General features: G+C 45.7%; 1 protein-coding gene across 1 annotated transcript; it reads left to right on the top strand.

Moving 5' to 3' along the window:
• The first annotated feature begins 199 nt into the window (after positions 1-199).
• On the top strand, positions 200-19,815 carry LOC130873561 (proline-rich protein 23A3-like). Its single transcript, XM_057768399.1, has 4 exons — positions 200-217; positions 3,917-4,081; positions 14,628-14,748; positions 18,968-19,815. The coding sequence occupies exons 1-4, from the start codon at positions 200-202 to the stop codon at positions 19,813-19,815; spliced, it is 1,152 nt and encodes a 383-aa protein (XP_057624382.1).
• The last annotated feature ends 351 nt before the right edge of the window (positions 19,816-20,166 follow it).

Raw genomic sequence — 20,166 nt, 5'->3', positions numbered from 1 at the left:
CCTATGACTCGCATCAATTCAGTTTCCTGTGGCCAGGGGTAGCGGCTCCTGCCTGCAATCCCAGCTCTTGGGAAGAGAACTAATGTGGATCTGAGGGCTGTGTAGTGAATTCCAGGCCATGCGGAGCTACAGGTTGAGGTGGTGTCTCAACCAAATCAAAAGCAAAACAAAAATCTCAGTAAGGAAAGAAAAGGGGGAAATGGAAGGAAAGAGGAAAGTAAGTTGGCTTGCGTTGGTATAAACCAACAAGGAACTGTACCAAGGAGAGAGAAAGCAATTGGGGACAGGGATGCATGGACACTGTCTGCACATTGGAAATCATCTTCAGTGATCCAACAGTGCTATACTGAGAAACTAGCATTGCACTAGAAGGCTGCCCTTGTACTCATGAGAACTCTTTCTGTACACTATTGGGACCTGTGTGGTCAGTGCTCTAAATGATGCCCTAAAAGGGTGAGAAGTTCCTTTACCCACATCAAAGGGTGACAGTGCACTCTTTGAGCATTTTAAACATCTAAATGTGATTCCAACAAATAACTAATGTTAATGTTTAAACATCTAATGTTGATCCCAAGTTGTGTTGAGTTTTTGGATAAGTAGCTCAAAGTACAGCATTTTAATGTCAGCCTAAATGGACTTAAAAAAAAAAGTTTATCCTGAAACAGTATTTAGTACTTGAAGTATTTAGTACTTATTCATTAATCTCAATGAATAAGATTCTTCGTTTTGTTTGGTTTTGCTTTTCGAGACAAAGTCTTGCTATGTAGCTCTGACTGGCCTGGAACTTACTATGTGGCTCAGGCTAGCTTTGAACTCATGGCAATTCTTCTGCCTCTGCCTCTCAAGAGCTGGGACTGCAGACACACCTGGCTATAGCTGTTCACTGTCAAAACAAAAGCCCTGAGATCTAACTGCCCCCCCTTGCAAACTTAGATTTTTTTTTTCCTTTTGTGTTTCTATACTTTTAGACTGATCTCATTCTGATACCTCTTCCTCACTTGTAAGTAGCCCCGGTTTCTGGGCCCGAGTTTCTGCTCTCTTTCTGCTTTTCTGTTTGAGATCACTCAGCTGACTCAGAGTCCTTCACTTAAAGCCAATTTTTATAGCATATACCGTGCCTTTTTGTATAGATAATCTTTTTGTCAATCTGTCATAAGCTTTAGACAAAATCCGATTGTCACATTTAGTAGTTTTGATTTTTTCAGTTAATGTTTTAGTTTCTACTGAAAGGGACTGTAGCTTACGATCCAAATCAGCTGTTCCTTTTTTCATAGTAATGAATTTTTTCTTAATATCAGCCGTTAATGCTTCAGTTCCTACTGAAAGGGACTGAAGCTTACAACTCAAATCAGCTGTTTTCTCTTTCATAGTAATGAATTTTTTCTTAATATCAGCCGTTAATGCTTCAGTTCCTACTGAAAGGGACTGAAGCTTACGACTCAAATCAGCTGTTTCTTTTTCCATAGTAATGAATTTTTCCTTAACATCAGCCTGTACCTCTTTTAAATTTTTTTTAGTTTGTCGAGTTGTGTTAAACAAAGATCTGTTTTTTGCCTGGAGAACTTTAAACTGATTTTTGAGAAGATTGTTGTCATTTTCAATTGTTTTTAAGCGTTTAACCTTGTCTCGTAAAGACTTTATCATATTTCTATTATCAAACCATACAGTACCAAGGAAAACTACGAATCCCAGAAAGATCCATATCTGTGGGCTGACAGACACTTTTTGTAAAATCTCCCACATGGTACAACTGAAAAGGCTGTTAAAGTCTTGAATGGTAATGTTTTTAGACATTTTTTTTATTTATAAAAGAAAATTATGTACCTGTAATGAAGTTTTTCTGCCAGTGGTGGCTAAAGAAATGTACCTGAGTCCACGTGGTCTAAGTCAGAGCCGGTCTGAAACAATTAACTCAAAACAAAAATTATTGTACTGCCTGTTAAGGGAAGGGGTTGGCGGCTTTTTTTTTTTCAAAACCGCAGCTGCTTCCCTTAAATCAGGCAGTGAGGGTTTGGAAGAAGCAGGGAGCTATTAACTGCTCTGTGGGGGGTCGCTGCTCTGCGACTGTAGTGGCCTGGAGTGGGGGAAGGGAAAGCGAGCAGGGAGCACGCTGTAAATCGCCTTCCTGAGCTCAGGCAACTAGCCGGGAAAGGTGGTGCTTGCGCCCCCCCTGTGCTGGGTCGGGGGCAAAATAGCCCCACGTTGGGCGCCAAATGTGGTGGCGCAAATGAATGCAGACAGATTATATAGATATATACAGCTTTAATAAGGAAATAGACTTACAGGACCACAGGTTCCCGCGGAGCACTGGAAAAGCGGAGCAAAAGAAAAAAGGGCTGCTGGGCTCACGCCCGGCAGATTTATCCGTAAACATTAGCCCGAGGCGAACACGCCCCCAATGGGTGGGGCTATGTCCCTACAGAAAACAGCTATCAAAATGTTAGATTCAAAAGAATAATAGTGGGGCTGGAGAGATGGCTCAGTGGTTAAGAGCTCTTCCAAAGGTCATGAGTTCAATTCCCAGCAACCACATGGTGGCTCACAACCATCTGTAACAAGATCTGCTGCCCTCTTCTGGTCTGCAAACACACACAGAATATTGTGTACATAATAAATAAATATTTTAAAAAAAGGAATAATAGTGTCTTTGACAAATTTACAGACAAAACGGGGTGGAGCTGTTAGATGAAAGGACAAGTAGCGGACATACCAACCACATGTGATGTGAACACATCCCTGATTCAAACCAATCTACGTCTATGTATGCACCATATATGTGTTATTTACAAAACTAGAGACGTTAGGAAATTGGTGGACAGTATATAATATTACAATATTTTCGGTGTGAAATAATATTATAGTTAATTTTTTCTTCAAATTTTTATTCCTTTAGTTGGGCGTGGTGTCTGTGCCTGTAACACCAGCATCAGGGAAGCAGGAGGGTTGACATAAGGCCTGCCTTGGCAATGTAGTGAGATCCTTATCTCAAAAAACACAAATCAAACAAAAGCAGCTCACACAACTTAGTTGTTTAAAATAATAATACAGATGAAATCACGAGATGTCTGGAAGTAACTTCAAAGTATTCCAACAGGTGTTTAGAAAAGGGAGGGGAGTCCGGCAGGTGCCTAGAACAGGAAGGGGAGTCCGGCAGGTGCCTACAGCAGGGAAGGAGTCCGGCAGGTGTCTAGAGCAGGGAGGGGAGTCCGGCAGGTGCCTCAAGCAGGGAAGGGAGTCCAGAAGGTGCCTAGAGCAGGGAGGGGAGTCCGAGTCCAACAGGTGCCAAGAGAGGGGAGTAGTGGACTCCAGCAGGTGCTTAGGGGAGGGAGAAAACCAGCAGGTGCTTATAGGGTTGTTGCAGGGGAGGATATAGCAGGTGCTTAGGGATGGAGTCCAGTAGGTGCTTGGGGAAAATCCAGGAGGTGCTCAGGGGAGGGGTCCAGCTGGTGCTCAGGGGAGGGGTCCAGCAGGTGCTCAGAGGGGGAGGAGGAATATAGTAGGTGTTTAGAGGAGTCTTATAGGTGCTGTGGGGGGAGGGGGCAGCTCAGCAGTTGCTCAGGGGAGGAGTCTGGCAGGTGCTGGAGGAGTGCAGAGGTATGCTGAAGCTGAGAGATAGACACATGGAAGTTGTGCATGTTCTGATCTCTTTTTAATGCATTTTGCATATTTCCATAAGTAACAATTTAAAATAAGATCAATGCAAAAGGCTAGTTCTTTCTTCATGGTGTTCTTGGTCTGGACTTTCACTGAGAGAGTTGGCCCTGCTGATTCTCCCCGCCTTGCCTTCTTTATTTGACCTTTGAAGCTCCCTCCTCCCAACTGTCAGTGGCAGCTAGGACACATCCTTTCTAGTTTACCTGTTTCCAAGAATTGGACATTTAACTCTCCCCTGCCAACCCTCTGATTTTCCTTCTAGCCATCTTTGCTCCTTGGGTCAGCCACCGACCTGAAAAAGCACCTTCTATCAGCAACCCGAGTGGCCACCCTGCGTGGAGAAACAGATCAGTGCCTAGCTCAGCTGTTATCAGAGAAGCTTCTTCCTGCAGCAGATGAGAATGAAGAACTCGTCAGTGTGCAGAGAGTGAGAGATGCAGGAGCACTCAGTCCTAAGTGGGAGCCCCTCCCCTCAAAGCTCAGGGATCTGTGCAGAAGAAGAGACAGAAAAACTGTCAGAGATGGGTGGTGGATGGCTCTGAGAAAATAGTGTTTTCAAGAGACAACAATATTGATACACATATGAACTCCCAGAGACTGCAGCAGCATACATAAGACCTGTGCGCGTCCAGTGGTCATGATCATGTTCCCCAACCCACATTTTAGAAGTACTGAAAAATCTAAAACTCCCATTCCCTTCCAGTATGTTAACTAATGAAGGAACCACTCACAGGAAAGACAGGCAGGCACACTATCAGATTAGCAGGGGATACAGCTTAGACTGGCAGATTTCTTTCATCCGGAACCTGCATATTCACACTGAGGGTACATCCAGGTGTGGGCCTAAGACTCTGAGTTTACTTGGGCACCTGGCTGCAAACACAAGCCCTGTGTTGCATACTGTCTCTAGGATGGACGTTGCCTGGGCAAAGATTGCCCAGGTAAGGCCCCTACCTGGGACATGAAGCTAGCTTGTTCTTACCTGAGAAGTCAGGAAATCAGGAAGAGAGAGACAGACAGACAGAGAGACAGACTGTGAGACACAGAGAGAGTGAAAGCCCTTCTTTGTTATGAAATATAGTCTCCTAGCATAGAACACTGTCCAAGGGTCCCGGGATCATGTTCTGTCCATAGGAGGTGAAACAGTGCCATAGGGCCTCAAGCTTCCTTGTGAGAACTATGTCCAGAGGGTAGAGTAAGTGAAAGTGTTCTCACTGGGCCAAACCAGGACCTGTGTGAAGACAAGGATCTATTGGATCTCCTAAATTTGAAGTTTTAAAGCTGAAGAGAATGGATTGGGGAGGCTGACTTCAAGTGATTTGTCTCCTTAGTTGGTTCTGAGTGTCAGATGCTTGCCCTGGAAAACATTGCAGAAGTTTTTACTTTAAAAAAGGGTTGCAATGAAGCCGGGCGGTGGTGGCGCACGCCTTTAATCCTAGCACTTGGGAGGCAGAGGCAGGTGAATCTCTGTGAGTTCGAGACCAGTCTGGTGTACAAGAGCTAGTTCCAGGACAGGCTCCAAAGCCACAGAGAAACCCTGTCTCGAAAAACCAAAAAAAAAAAAAAAAAAAAAAAAAGGGTTGCAATGGCCGGGCAGTGGTGGCGCACGCCTTTAATCCCAACACTTGGAAGGCAGAGCCAGACAGATCTCTGTGAGTTCAAGGTCAGTTTGGTCTATAAGAGCTAGTTCCAGGACAGGCTCCAAATCTAAGAGAAACCTTGTCTGAAAAAAAAAAAAAAAAAAAAAAAAAAAAAAACCCAACATACAATGACAAATACAATCACTTTGCAAATTTGCAAGTTTTTTTTCTGAACTGTGTTCATTGTTATCCTTGGAAATTCAATCTTGTATTTAAACATCCCCATGGTATGAACACACAGCAAGTACACTCTATTGCTTCTCAAATACCATAGATCTCAGAGGAGGGTCTCTGGACGGGTAGTGTCAGCATGACCTTCAGAACTGTGGAGCTCAAAGGAGACCCAGCAGAGAAGGTCCTGGTCCCTCTACCAGGTTTGCTCCACCCACCCCTTCCCAACCAAGCATCAGACTCAGCACTGCTCCTTCTGAGCTCTGCCACCTTCAGCTTCAACTGCACCTCCCTGCCATTCCTCTTTGCAAGGCATGCCTCTCTGTGTTGTTAAGGACCCTCTCCTGGTAGGGAATACCTTCAGAATTCCTAAACCTTAAGTTTCTCTGCTCCATTCCTCCCCAGCACAGTGAATGACATGTATCAGAAGCAATCCTCCCCCAGCCCAGAGAGTGATATAAACCAACTCGGTGATAGACAAGCCTCGGTTGGCACACCGGGGGAGCCTAGACAGCATTGGGTGCTCAGGAGAATGCAGTTGAGGAAGGGCTGAAATGTCCTGTCTCCAGATCAGAGGGGGCTCACTGCTCGCTGTCCTCCAGCTCTCTGCTCTCCATCCAGTCAAGGAGAGTAGAACAGAGCAGTCTCATCAGGAAAACAAGGGGCAGACTCTCAAGCCACCCCCCCACCCGCCAGTCCTACACAGTCATCTGCTATTGTCACCATTCCGTCACCATCTTGCCTGTCTCCACCCCTAGTTAGTACCTTCCTATTCTCAAACTGGACACGGTCTTTATTATTTATTATTTGTATGTGTGTGAATACAGGTGTGTGCATATGTGGCGGTCTTAACCTGCTCTTTAGGTTCCTTCTGGTGCCTTCACTCTTTAGAGTCACTTCTCTCCTGCCACTGTATGAGATACGGGGCTCACACTCAGTTCCTCGGGCCACTGTGTAAAGGCCTTTAACTTCTGAGCCATCTCACGGCTCCAGGGTAAGATTTGCACTTCAGGACTCTGCAGTCTGTGTTCATTCCCTGAGCGTGTGTCAATATAAGATCTCGGATGGCTCCCCAGCCATCACACTCATTAAGAGAGAAAATGACACAAAGACGTTCCTTCCCTTTGCAAGAGTGGAAGCTCCCTGAGAAGGATTCCAGTTGCCTGAGGGTTCTATTCCATGGGTCTGGCTGACTGCCTAGGGAAAGATCTAGGCTGTCACAGAGAGGACGATGTACAAGGGCCACTGCGCCAAACAGAAAAGGAAGATTTTTCCTCTGGGGATAACAAAAATCTATCTATCTATCTATCTATCTATCTATCTATCTATCTATCTATCTATCTATCTATCTAGAGAGATTGATAGATTGCTTCTTACATCTCAGATACCCTGCAACGAAAGCTCTGGTGTGAGAATTCTTTGGGATGATTTTTGACACTAGCAGAAGACTGGCAAGCACTGCCCTAAGAGAGATTGAGAGAGATGGATGCATCAATTTGGGCCATAAAGTAAATGGAGCCCAAATACCTGGTAGTACTAACAGTTTATTCAAAAATAAGTCCTATTAAAAGATCAACTCAGCTGCACTTAACCTTTAGCGAATCCCTTTGACCTGACAGGAGCTCAAGCGCCCAAGCGTGAACAATTTAGGTTCTGTCAAGAGGCACGAGGGGGGAAAAGCTTACAAAGTGTTTGCAGAAAGTATTTGATTGTTTGAGCTGTGGAGGTCAGGTGGCAGTTTCTGCTTGGACAGGCTCAAATTAAATTACGCTGTGTATACAGCATTGACTTCAATTTGCTTATGCAGGAACCCCAGACCCTGGAGCTGACTCTGCGGGATGACTTCCTCATTAGAAAAGAAGGGACAAAGAAATGACACGAGCAAATTACAGCCAGCCGTGTGAGGACGCGAGACATCAGTTACTAGGCCAGTACAGCCAAACGGAGTTCCCTCAAAGGAGTTTGTGTGTCCAGTGCCTGAACTCGTCCTTCTGTCCATCCCTTCCTCCTCCATCTCTCCTCACCTCCTCCTTCCTTCACTGCAACGCCCAATTTGTCTGCGCTTTATGCGCTACCATACAGTTCGCGAGGTTTGGGCAAGGGCTGAAGGTTGAAACACACAAAGACTCACAGAGACAGACAAAGACACCGACCCCTAGTCACTCGTTAGAAGCCCTTTTTATCAATAGCACCACGGAGGCTTATATACCCAACGGTTAGGTGGGCCAACAGGTGAAAACCTTATCCTCTGATCCTCAAGGCAAGGCAACACGTGCTCGTGAAGCAGAGCTGGTAAACAACTTTGACACAGCTTTCAGTAGCTCAAATCAGAAGGAAAATAAAGATAGCTACCAGGGAAGAGCAGCTGGAGGCCAGGACTCCAAATGGTCCCAACACTTCATCTTCTCCCTCCTTCACCCCCTCCTTTCTTCACCCCCTCCCTCCTTCACCCCCTCCCTCCTTCTTTTATCTCCTCCCTCCTCACCTCCTCCCTCTTTCATCTCCTCCCTCCATCTTCTCTCTCCTTCTCTTCCTTCCTTTCCATGCCTGTGGAAAAACTGTCAACACCTGGCTTCCTCTTAGGTGTTGCATACCTTCTTTCCCAGAGGTTCTACCCCAGGTTGATCTCTGACACATCTCACCTGGCTAATATTTTCTCCTCTCCTTCTCATCTGTACTTTTTCCTCTCAACTAAAGCCATCACTGCTTTGGAGTATGATTTGTTGTGATTCTGCAATACAAACTTTAACACAATTGACATAAAGATGATTAATTACTCCAGCCATCTGGAACAACAAATAGCACACTCTCCTTTCTCTGCCCCATTTCTCCTGAAGGGAAAACCTTCCTTCCTTCTGCATGCACCTATAACGAGTATTTTTCTGTCCCATCAGCTCCCAAATAATGATAAGGAGACTTCTTACTAATTATGTGAGCTCAACCTATAGCTTAGGCTTGTTTCTAACTGGTTCTTATAACTTGAATTAACTCATTTATATTCATCTACATTCTGCCACATGGCTCATGGCTGTTACCTCTCCTCTTTCACTTCTTGCTTTTTCTGTATCTCCTGGCATCTCTATCTTTCTTCTTTCCCAGTCCTCTGTGATCCCAGAAGTCCCACCTATACCACTTGTCTAGCTCCTGGCCATTCAGTTCTTCATTGCACCAATCACAGCAACATGTCTTCACACAAATATCCCACAGCATCCACTGCCCCAGCACTGAGTGGAGCGCTTGTTGATTCTGCAATTGCCCCTCTCAGGACATGGCTTTCTGCCTTCTCTCATTTCTCTCCTCATGTTTTCCTCTTCTTCTTGGTTTCCTGCCTTCTTCCACAGACAGTTCCTGTTGCCTAGTGTCTGCTCTTCTTCATCTGTCCTTTTTCTTTTAGTCCATCTGTAGTGGAGAGAAGCTTAGCAGAGACTTTGGACTTTGAAAATACAGTCCTTTGCTAAGCATTCTGGGTAGTAAACATATTTAGAAGGCTGGGTTGCAGCTGCTATAGTTGTAACTTACAATCTATTCTTACCAGCACAAAGGGATTTGAAAATTAACACATTTGGGGCTGGAGAGATGGCTCAGAGGTTAAGAGCACTGGCTGATCTTCAGAAGGTCCTGAGTTCAATTCCCAGCAACCACATGGTGGCTCACAACCATCTGTAATGAGATCTGGTGCCCTCTTCTGGCATGCAGGCATACAAGGAGGCTGAACACTGTGTACACAATAAATAAATAAATCTTAAAAAAAAAAGAAAGAAAGAAAATGAACACATTCACTATTGTGTTTCCAGTCTTGGAGACTGAAACATCTAACAAAGTGCCCTCTTCCCAACAACGAGTCCCAATAGGAAATTCCAAATTCTACCTACTTTCTGCAAGATACACTTCTGGTCAGCCACCTGCCTCCAAGATAGCGTTTCTTCAACAAGCTCTATCATTTCCTCCTGACATTAGAATTCTGCTCAGAGATAGACTTCTGCTTGCTACACAGCAGCCTCCTCATTCCCCAAACTCATCCATCTGGGCCACCTATACAAGGGCAAGTGACCATCTCTGCCCTTGATGACCGGCTGAACCAATTATCATCCCCTCTCTCTTCTCCAGGACCTGTCTTTAGTGGTTTTACAAAATGTACTCAGGACAGGTTCAGCCAGACTCTAGCAAGCCAAGAAGAAATGGCTAAACAATAGTTTAAACGCAACAGGTTTGGTTGGAACAGTGCCATCCTGAGAGTTAAGGCACCTTTGCTGCCACCTAGAGCAGGCTAGGTGGTAGCTTCTGTAGCTGGTGTCCAGTGTGCCCCTGCTTGCCTGTGTGATTGCTTTAAGGCCCTCCGGGGCAATGAGCATTGCTATCCATTTCGTTTAAGACTCACCATTGCAGCCATTACACTTGAGCTGAATACAGAAAGGAAGTGACTTCTCCAAGTTCTCATGCCAAGCAGGTGGCAGAGTGGGGACAGGAGGGTCTTTCTTTCTTTCTTTCTTTCTTTCTTTCTTTCTTTCTTTCTTTCTTTCTTTCTTCTTTCATCTTTTACTGTCATTAGATACAATGATGGGTTTCATTGTAACATTTCATGAATGTATATGAATTTTATTTTAAATACACATATGGGATATTTTTTTAAAAAATATGTAATGCTTCCTTGAACTGTGTCAGGTCAAACGCACATGAGAAAGTCCATTACAAGGGCACACTAAGTTCTTCGAGTTTCATCCTGAATCTGCCGAGGCCCACGGCTTTTCTGAGAGAGCCTTTGGAAACCCTTGTCTTTGGTCCTTCCACTGGTAGATGAGATTTAGGATCTGATGCAGACATCCTGAGGACTAAATACCAAACGATGGCCAAGAGCTTCGACAGCACTAACTGCTTATTAATGCTTTAGGGATGCAGCAGCCTTCATTGGCTGCGGGAAGCGGTGCACAGCTCCTCCCAGTGCAGCATCAAGCTCGCCTCTAAGCCGTCCCCCGCCCCAAGTTTCTCAGAAAACCATCTGATTCCTTTAAAAGGAGACTTTAAGATTCATTCTCGTTTCACAGGGCTCGGTGTGCTTTTGCTGCAGCTGTCTTGCTGTGCTCCTCAGAAAGTCCCCGGGTGGTATAAATAAAACACAGCCAGCCCTCCCGGTGTGTGGGCTGGACGCTGTGGATTCAAGCACCCTCAGACGGAAAGATTCTGTTTTTAGAAAAGCATCTGAACTGAACACGCATAGGCTTTTTCCTTTGTCATTGTGCCCTAGGAACTCAGCCTAACTGCTAACAGACATTCCTATTGCATTAGCTATTATACATGATCCAGGGATGACTTGCATATGGGAATATAATCACAATTCATATTGGGCCATCTGATGACCCAGCCTAGCAGAAGAGACTTGAGCATGCAAAGACGTTGCTATCTACAAGGCTAGGCAGGGTAGGCTTTTAGAACCAATTCCAGGAGATAGCAAGACCCAACCATGTTTTCTGGAAATACGACTATAAGGGATAGAAGGCCCTACAAACACTGTTTTACATAACCATTTGTTTACATAAACAATTATTTATTAATATTATTCCCATGTAAGGAGAATAATTGGGGTAAGGTACCAAGGGATGATGCCAACTCCATAGTGACATAAAAGATCCAAGGTCACTGTATACTTTGTCTTTGTCATCTTTGATGTAATGGCTTGTCACTTCCTGATCACAAAATAGCGACTCCAGTTCCTCATGACATATTTATTTTGAAGGTATTAAATACAAAAGAAAGAGACTAATTACATCTATTCCTTGTTTGTTTGTTTGTTTGTTTTAACAGATCTTACCTCATGTCCAGTTCTTTTAGACCTGGATCACATGATCACTGATAAGGCAAGACAATTAAAAAGTGTCTTAGTGACTTACAGATTCAGAGAATTAGTGTCTTGGAATCAGATGGGAGCCGGCAGGTAGCAGGCTTGGTGACTAGAGCAGTAAGCAGAGAACTCATGTCTTGAACTTCCAACCCAAGCAGAAAGTGAACTAGAAATGGTAAGAGTCTTCAACTTCTCAAATCCCACCTCTACTGTCACGCTTCTTCCAGCAAGGCCATAGTCCTAAACCTTTCAAACAAAGCCGTCAATTAGGTGCCAAGGGTTGAAATGCTTGAGACTATGTAGGCCATCAAACTACCACGAAAGCAGTGCAAGCATGGTTTCTTTTATTGTTGTTTTGTTTCTTCCCTAGTGTATCCTTCTGGCTTGAGCAGAGGGAAGCAGCGAGGAAAAGGGACCAAGGTCAGTAGATAGTCTCCGAGATGCCCCGTGTGCCCCTGTAAGGGAAGTTCTTTTGAAAAATGATGGTTGTTCAAAAGCCAGTTTCTCAGTGCTACGGAAATATCTGACAATAGCTTATAAACTCAGTCAGTATTTTAAGATGGCTGAAGGCCACCCCGAATGGTCTCACTGTCCAGAGCACAGCCCGATTCATGACGCTACAGGATGCAGTCTTTCTCCCGAGTAAATACAACAGCCCAGTTTGCTAACGTTTCTCAGGAATTGTCCTTAGCCTGTTTTTAAAAACCTCTGACTGCCTATTCCTTCCCTTGTTGTACACATGGTCAGGAGAAGCACAATCTGGTCTCTAGGAGAATGTTATACAAATGAGTCACTTAGCAGAAGACCGCTGTAGGGAAGACAAATGCATGGCTCCTGCTGGAATCAGTCACATTTCCCACAAGAAAAAAAAACTGGAAGCAAGCGAGGCAGAGAAGGGGCCATTTATGTGATAGGGTAGGGGTGACTGGTGGGGGAAGGCACCGCCTGTGTTGCATGCTACGGGCCAGGAGCTGCAGCCACCGTCTCCCCAGCTGCCTCTCACACTGAAAAAACACCACCAGAAAAGACATCTCCAGAAAAGCTCCACAGGCCCCTGTCACATTTGCCTGTAGAAAGAGACTACATAGCAGAAGCAAGCCCTGACATACACACATCCTCTGAAAGCAGTGGTTCTCACCCTTCCCAATGCTGCGACCCTTTGCTTCCTCATTTTGTAGTGAGCCCCAACCATAAAATTATTTTCGTTACTACTTCATTGCTGGAATTTTTGCTACTGCTATGAATTAAAATGTAGATATCTGTATTTTTGGTGGTCTTAGGAGACTCCTATGAAAGGGTCTTTTAACGTTTCATTTGACCCCCAGGTTGAGAACCAGTGCCTTAAAGACTTTAAACACAACTCTTGGAGACCCCAATTTGCATGGTATTTGGGAATTTAGGAAAGGCAGGTGTTAGTTCCCATTCATTGCAAAGTTCTTGTTCCAGCCTCCACTGAGCCCAGCCTACTGTGTTCAAAGCTATCAAATGTGGGCAGAGGCCAGAACCAGTTCTTACAGTCAAAGGAGTCTCCCTCCGGCACGGACTTCATCTATGACTTAAATTCTACTGACAAAGACTTAATTTAGGATAAATCGCACAGGATGGCAGATCTGGTGTCTGGAATATAAAAATAACAGCCATTGTACACCGGGGACTTAGTTTGTGCTGAACTCTACTGTTAGTGCATCACATGTCTCTCTTTGCATCTCACAGCCACCCTAAGTGGCAGGAAGTGTTCACAGAGCCAGCCTTGAGCTGAGGAAATAGACGTGCAGGAAGATTAGCTGCTAGACACAGTAGGGACACCAATGGCAAAGCCAGGTTTCCCAGCTTGGCTCCTGAGCCCAGTTCCTCACAGCCAGAGCGCAGTGCTGGGCCTTCACCAGTTTGCCTGACATGTGGGACCCGTGCTGATGAAACTGGCCACTGGCCTCAGTCTGTCGACTGTTAAGTTACTGCCCACTCACTCCCTAGGCAATGTAGACAGTGGGTCTGGATGATTCTCCCAGCGGGAACAGAAGACAATACTGGTAAAAGACTGTCTGTGCAGCTCCTCCATTTGCTAGTCATCTCTGTCAAAATTAAAGTGACATTTTGCCTGTAAGACGTCCTCCAAAGTCAAAGGCGTGTTAGCTGTTTCTCAGTCTCCCTATCTCTAAACTCCAGGGTCAAAGGGAGAGAAACCGATGGAGGGCCAGCAGATCCTGAAAGAGACCAAACAGACTCCAGCTGTGCCCGAGGCACCTGTGTCCCTGCCTTGATTTTAGAAGACATTTTGGGGATCATCTCAAAACCTACCCACCACTGCCCCTGTGTTCTGTCTCTTTATCACTGTGTGCTCATAAATCATCCTGACACTCACTTGCCTAAAATAATCCTTCATTTATTTTTCTCATGAATCTGCAGTTTGGGCAGAGCTGGGAGCGGACAGGTGCCCTGTTTAGCAGGAGTCACTTGAAGACTGAGCGGACAGGTGCCCTGTTTAGCTAGAGTAGCTTGAAGACTAAGGCTGCCTGAATGTCAATGTTTCAGTTTATTCCCCAGACTGAGATTGGGGTGTGTGTGTGTGTGTGTGTGTGTGTGTGTGTGTGTGATGCTGGCTGTCAGCTGAGACACCAGAATCTTTCAGTGGGATGCCTTACAACATGGGACCTCAGTGCCTCTGCCAAGGATCTCTGGAAGAGAGGACCAGCGGGTAACAAGGGTGTCTTTTAGTATTTAGCCTCGGATTCAGTCACTTCCAAAAGTCCCAAGACTGAGATTCTAAGAGAGTCTCGGAGACACCTGGTTAAGAGCAGAAGGCCGTGGAAGGCTAATTCAGATGAATGGTGCTCCTCTGGCCCTCTGTCCTTGGGGAAGGACACAGTGTGGGCCCTCAGGTTCACCATTGCAAAACAAAGCAGAACTGCATTGTTCAGAATATCAGCTTGTTTGTTGATTCAACTTTCAGGAAAAGTTCATTTGATTTTAAAATTTTCATAAATCTACCTGAGTGAAAATGATCCTTCTGAGTTGAGCCTTTTCTACCATGACATGCATTCTGTGGGTTCTTTTTTTATTATTTAAATTATTTTATTATTTTATTCATATGTATTTTATTGTGTGTGTGTTGCCTGCGTGCATGTCGGTGCCACTCTTCCATGCATGGTGCCTGCGGATGTCAGAAGAGGGTGTGGGATCACCTGGAACTGGATCTGCTCACATTGGTGGGCTGCCATGAGGCAATCAAGCCCTGGTCCTCTGGATGAGCAGCCAGTGCTCAGAACCACTGAGCCATGTTTCCAGGCCCCTGCTGGCTCATTTTTAATCACCTTTGAATGTTGCAGAGTGGCTTCTCTGGGTCTCTGATCATTAGTTACAAAGTCAAGCTGGACACAGAAATCCTCTTCGGTGACAGTGTGGGAGACTTTGTGACCGTGACCTTGAGCGTGAAAAGGGGAAAGGAAGGTGAATGGAAGAAGACCAAAGCCATGTAGCTGCTTTGGATATGGCCACCTTTGGATTTTCTGTGACACTGAGGCCAGCAGGGCAGAGTAGGAAAACAATTGCATGAAAAATACAAAGAAAAGGACATTTTTCCCACTATCTCAAGCTTTTCCTGGAGGCCTTATAAATAGCACAAGTGACTAACCAGTCCCTTCCTTTCCCTCCTCTGCCACATTCTGGGTGACAAGGCAGAAAAAAATCCCAGATAAAGCCTCCAGAGTGGCTGCATTTCTTTGTGTTTTCCATGTTAGGCTTCCTGATCCAAATGGCTTGGGGGATGAAAAGTCAAGTTTAAAATACAAGTTTATTCTCTCTCTCTCTCTCTCTCTCTCTCTCTCTCTCTCTCTCTCTCTCTCTCTCTGTGTGTGTGTGTGTGTGTGTGTGTGTGTGTGGCAGAGTGGCGGAGGAAACACCTGAGATAAAGGAGGTGACCGCAGGTGGGGAAGGCCCACAGCCAGTGTGGATCAGTCAGAGGCATGTTTTGAAATGCTAGCCAAAATTTTTTTCTGTGCAATATGCATCTTTAATTTTTCCTTTTTGTTTTTTCTCTTTAGCTTTACAGCATGTTGTTCAATTCATAAAAATCAGTGAAATGTAATATAAGAAATGAAGAGTAGTTGGACATTGCCCCCAAGTCCATAGTAAGATTCCCCCCCAACAATACAGCTTGTTATGACTTTTCTGAATATTCTCAAACCGACTTTTCTGTCATTAAGTTTGACAGTTTGAAGTCAAAACAGGACGTGAAGAAAAAGACATCATGTGACTCAGAAGTTGGCTGTTCTCGTCACGTGAGAGGGTTAACCCATGGAGCCCATGAAATGCTATCTCAGTCCATTTACTTCCTAAAGGCCCTATCTCCAAATGCTGCCACAAGGGAGTTAGGACTTCATCGTATAAGTAGAGGCGGATACAAGAATTCAGCCTAGAATGAACAGGTTCTGGAAGGTCCTAGTCATTATGGCAAGTGCCCATCTTTCCCCAGAAGAACCTACAAAGCCCTCATGCCTGTTGTCCACCTGTCCTGGGGCAGGCGATGGGGGTGGGGGGTAAAGGCTGCAGTGACTCAGGAGCTTCGGAGCAGCATCTGAGACCAAGTTCATAAGACCTGACTAGTCCTGCAGGATGTGGAGAAATATCACAGATTCCTCCCGAGGAAGGGCTTGGGAAGAGGCCAGGGTCAAAAGAGAAGGCTCAGTGTGAGGGGACCTAACAGCAGAGGGGAGTACCCAGTGTAGGCACATTCTTAGCTTGACATTTGCAGACTGCGGGCAAGGCCATCAAGCTCTGCGCCCCTCAGTCCCCTTAAGTGTCCTTCTCTCCCTCTCTCACACAGGTGTTATGAGTGGCATGAGATAGCACGCTAACAATTCAAGTTGTCAGAGCAACAGTCTGGCATGTAGTACACGCAGAGGAAAGGCTTAGTAGCCACACTCGTTGTTTTAGCTACTTTTCTCTCTCTGTGATAAAACACCATGACCCAGAGTTACTGACAGGAGGAAGAGTTTATTCTGGTTGCGGTTCTGGAGGGGCAAGAGTTTCTCTTGGTCAGGAAGCATGGCAGCAGGTGGCAGGCACAATGGCTGGAGCAGGAAGCTGACAACTTACATCTTTAACCACAAGCACAAACCAGAGAGAACAAACTAGAAGATGGCTGGCAAGGCATTTTAATCTCAAAGCAGCCCCCAGAATCCCCCACCCCCCAAGGGATATAAGCTATACCACCTAAACCTTCCCACACCACACCAACAACTGGGGATCAAGTGTTCAAGTGACCAATCCTATGGGGGACAACTCTTACTCAAACCAGCACACAATTGCAAACAGCACCGAATCCAGATGAAACCAGACATACCCTTGTGCTTGACAGAGCTGGAACACAGTGGCAAAGAGGCTGAGACCCTGTGGCAGATGTTACATATTGCCAGATGATATGAAATACTATCACCAGATCCAACTAGGGCTAAATGACACTTTCATGGAGCCGAGTTATGAGAGTCATATATTCCAGAGTTACACAAACCAGATTTTTAATAAATTGAAGAAATAAAAACATAGCACAGGTGATTAAACATATAGTATTTCAAATGAGATAGAGACAACTTTAGCCTACAGTAATCAACCTTTTCTACCATTAAAAAGCATGCCTTGTAGTTGGGCACCCTATATACTAAAATTGAAATACTACAGAGAATATTAGCACCATCCCAAGCAATGATGAAATATAAGTTCACGAAGTGTTCTATAGGAAAGAAAAGAGGTGCATGGCGTGGCCTAGGTACACACCAATATTCCAAGTCCCTGGGCAGCAGAGTCAGTGTAGTAATATGAGCGGCGGGTTGCGTTCCTGGCGCCCGGCCGCCCGCACGGCTTTACCCAAATTAATTACACGGAAACTGTATTCTTTTAAACACTGCCTGGCCCATTAGTTTCAGCCTCTTATTGGCTAGCTCTTACATATTGATCTAACCCATTTCTAATATTCTGTGTAGCACCACGAGCTGGCTTACCAGGAAAGATCTTAACCTGCGTCTGTCTGGAGTGGGAGAATCATGGCAACTCATTGACTCGGCTTCTTTCTCCCAGCATTCTGTTCTGTTTACTCCACCCACTTAAGGGTTGGCCTATCAAATGGGCCTAGGCAGTTTCTTTATTAATTAACCAATGAAAGCAACAGATTAATACAAGACCCACCTCCATCATTTCCCCTTTTTTTGTTTAAACAAAAAAGAAAGGCTTTCACTTTAACATAGTAAGATTACATATAGCAAAACAGTTATCAAGCAAGAATTACAGTTATAATATTTATATCTATTTTATCTTTTATCATAACTAAGGAAAACTATAACTATCTATTTATTCTTCAACTCCATTAAAGACTCCAGAAGGATATAATATTACCTAAGTAAACAAGAAATAAGAAAACTCTAGAAATGACAGAGACATCTTGCTGCCTGGACAGTCACCCAAAGTTCCTCTGTACCGTTGGGGCATCCATCTTCAGCCTACAGGCCCATAGTTTTTAGCAGACATTTCCATGAAGCAGGAAAATTTTAAAGACAGTTTAGTCACTTTTTGCTGTGTCCTGCAGAATGTCTCGTAGACTCTTTTATAGGTTAGGAACCCCGAAAGACCATCTCACCTTTAGGCAAGTTCAACAGTCCTCTTTCTGTGGGTTCTTTGTGTCCAGTTTATGCAACAGTCCAGGCAAGAGCAGTTTCTTGCCCATATGGCTATCAAACTCCATAAGGAGCCTCTTTGATGCCCATCTTTCTCTTGAAGTAGCTGGTGCTGCCAGGAGCAGACGTGTCTCATTGTCATGAAAAGCCCTAAGTTATTAAAACATTTAAAATGCCATATTCTGTAGTCATTGAAAGATATGAAGTGGGGAAGTGGAGGAAGCATTCTTTTCAGTAATTATTTTTTTAAGAGAGAAGAGACAGGACCTTTCTTTATAGTCTCAGATGTCCTAGAGCTTTGTAGACCAGCCTGGTAAATTCTAGGTGGTCTTTTAAATTTCAGAAACACTCGAAAACAGAATTCTAAAGATCAGCCATATTAAAGTCCTATTCAGAATCTGTCAAAAAAAAAAAAAAAAAAAAAAAAAAAAAAAGCCGGCCAGGTGCTGGTGGGCACACCACTTTAATCTTAGCACTCCAGAAGAGAGGCAGGCTGTTGTCTGTGAGTTCGAGGCCAGCCTGGTCTACAACAGCTATCTCCAGGATGGGCTTCAAAGCTACAGACAAAACCAGTCTCGAAAAACCAAAAACATTAAAAATAAACCAAGAGGTGTTGGTACATGCCTTTAATCTCAACACTCGGGAGGCAGAGGCAGGCAGATCTTGGTGAGTCTCAGACCAGTCTGGTCTACTGAGATAGTTTCAGGTAGGCTACGGCTGTTACAGAGAGAAAACCTGTCTTGAAAAACCAAAAAATAAAACACACGGAAGATATTCTGGCTGCACTATGCCAAAAGCATTTCTAGAGTACAGCCTAGGCTACTGGAAAGTCCAGCCCACACTCCTGGGCAGAGCCTCTGAATTGGAGGCTCGAGGGGCGGAGCCTAGCGTGACTTTTCACGACTTCACTTTCCGGTCCAACACTGGGGATTTAATTGACGTCCTGGGTGTATCCGGTGGGGCGTGAATAAAGCGCAGGACTCCAGGGCCCGTGACTGCAGTCGCTCCGCCAGCACCAGCGCCACTGTCCTCGCTGCACCCCGCGCCTCAACAGCCCCACAGAGCCGTCCACATCCTGAACATGCAGCCTAGCAGCTCTGACACGGACCCCGCGCCCAGCTGGACACCACAGCCACAGGGACCCAGCCCTGCCAAGCGCCACTGCCTCCACGATTCTCAGGCGCCATTCCACCCTGAGGAGCCCGCTGGGGCCACGAGCTATGCATCGACCTCCATGGTGTTCCTGGCCGCTGACTGCGTCCTACAGCTGCAGCTGGATGGCGTCGAACTGTTGCTGGAGCCGGATGCCAACTCCGTCCTGGAAGTGGAGCTCCCCGAAAACACCATCATCCTGGTGCCCGAGGGCCTCCAGGCTCCAGACCATCTTGGACAGCCTGGGTTCTTGTCCGCCACCCCGCAGGGGGGCGCTGTCTTGGAAATGCCAGCGGATGACCTTCTAGTCCTCCAGCCGGGATCCTCCTGTCAGTTCATTCTAGAAAGTTCCTACCAAGAGGAATCCTATGATGAGGATGAGGACTCTGGCTCCCTGTCACCATGCATGGATCCTCCAGCTGGTCAGGCAAGTGAGCACTTTTCCTCCACCATCAGGATGCCCAGTCCTTGGCCTCAGGGCCACATCCCAGAACCATATCCTTCAGGGTCTTCCCCTAATGCAGAGCCATATTCTCCAAGGTCTGTCTGGGACCAGGACAGCTACCTGCTGGGACCCTTCCCCAGCTCACCCCTGCAGCCTCTGCCTCCATCTCCTCCTCCAAGTCCCCAAGAGCAGCGTCCTCCGTCCTCTCCTCGGTCCCCATGCAAGGCCAGGAAGAGACTGTTCTGTGAATGAACTGCCCTGCACCAATCCGGATGACCCTCAAATGAGAGACTGGCTTCCCAACGCCATCGCGAGTGCACAGCCTACAAGGTTAGAAGGATACTCTTGTTTCTGAAATGGGAAGAATGCAGAATATTGGATTGTTGGTTGGCCAGAATATCTGGAAGGAAGATCATCGCCTCCAGATCACGTGCTGGTTGACACTCGCCTGCATTTGCTCTTTGACTTGACTGCTTACTTAGACTTTTTCTATACAGAAGTCACCCTTGGGCAGCTCCAGCAGTGCAGTCCTGGTCTGCCTGCCTCTGCCGTTTGTGCTGGGATTAAAGGCGTGTGTGCCACCACTACCCAGCTCATGTTATT

This window comes from Chionomys nivalis, chromosome 4, assembly GCF_950005125.1.
Source record: "Chionomys nivalis chromosome 4, mChiNiv1.1, whole genome shotgun sequence".
In the NCBI taxonomy this organism is placed as follows: Eukaryota; Metazoa; Chordata; class Mammalia; order Rodentia; family Cricetidae; genus Chionomys; species Chionomys nivalis.
The sequence above is the reverse complement of the archived record's forward strand: the minus strand, read 5'-3'. Positions and strand labels throughout refer to the sequence as shown.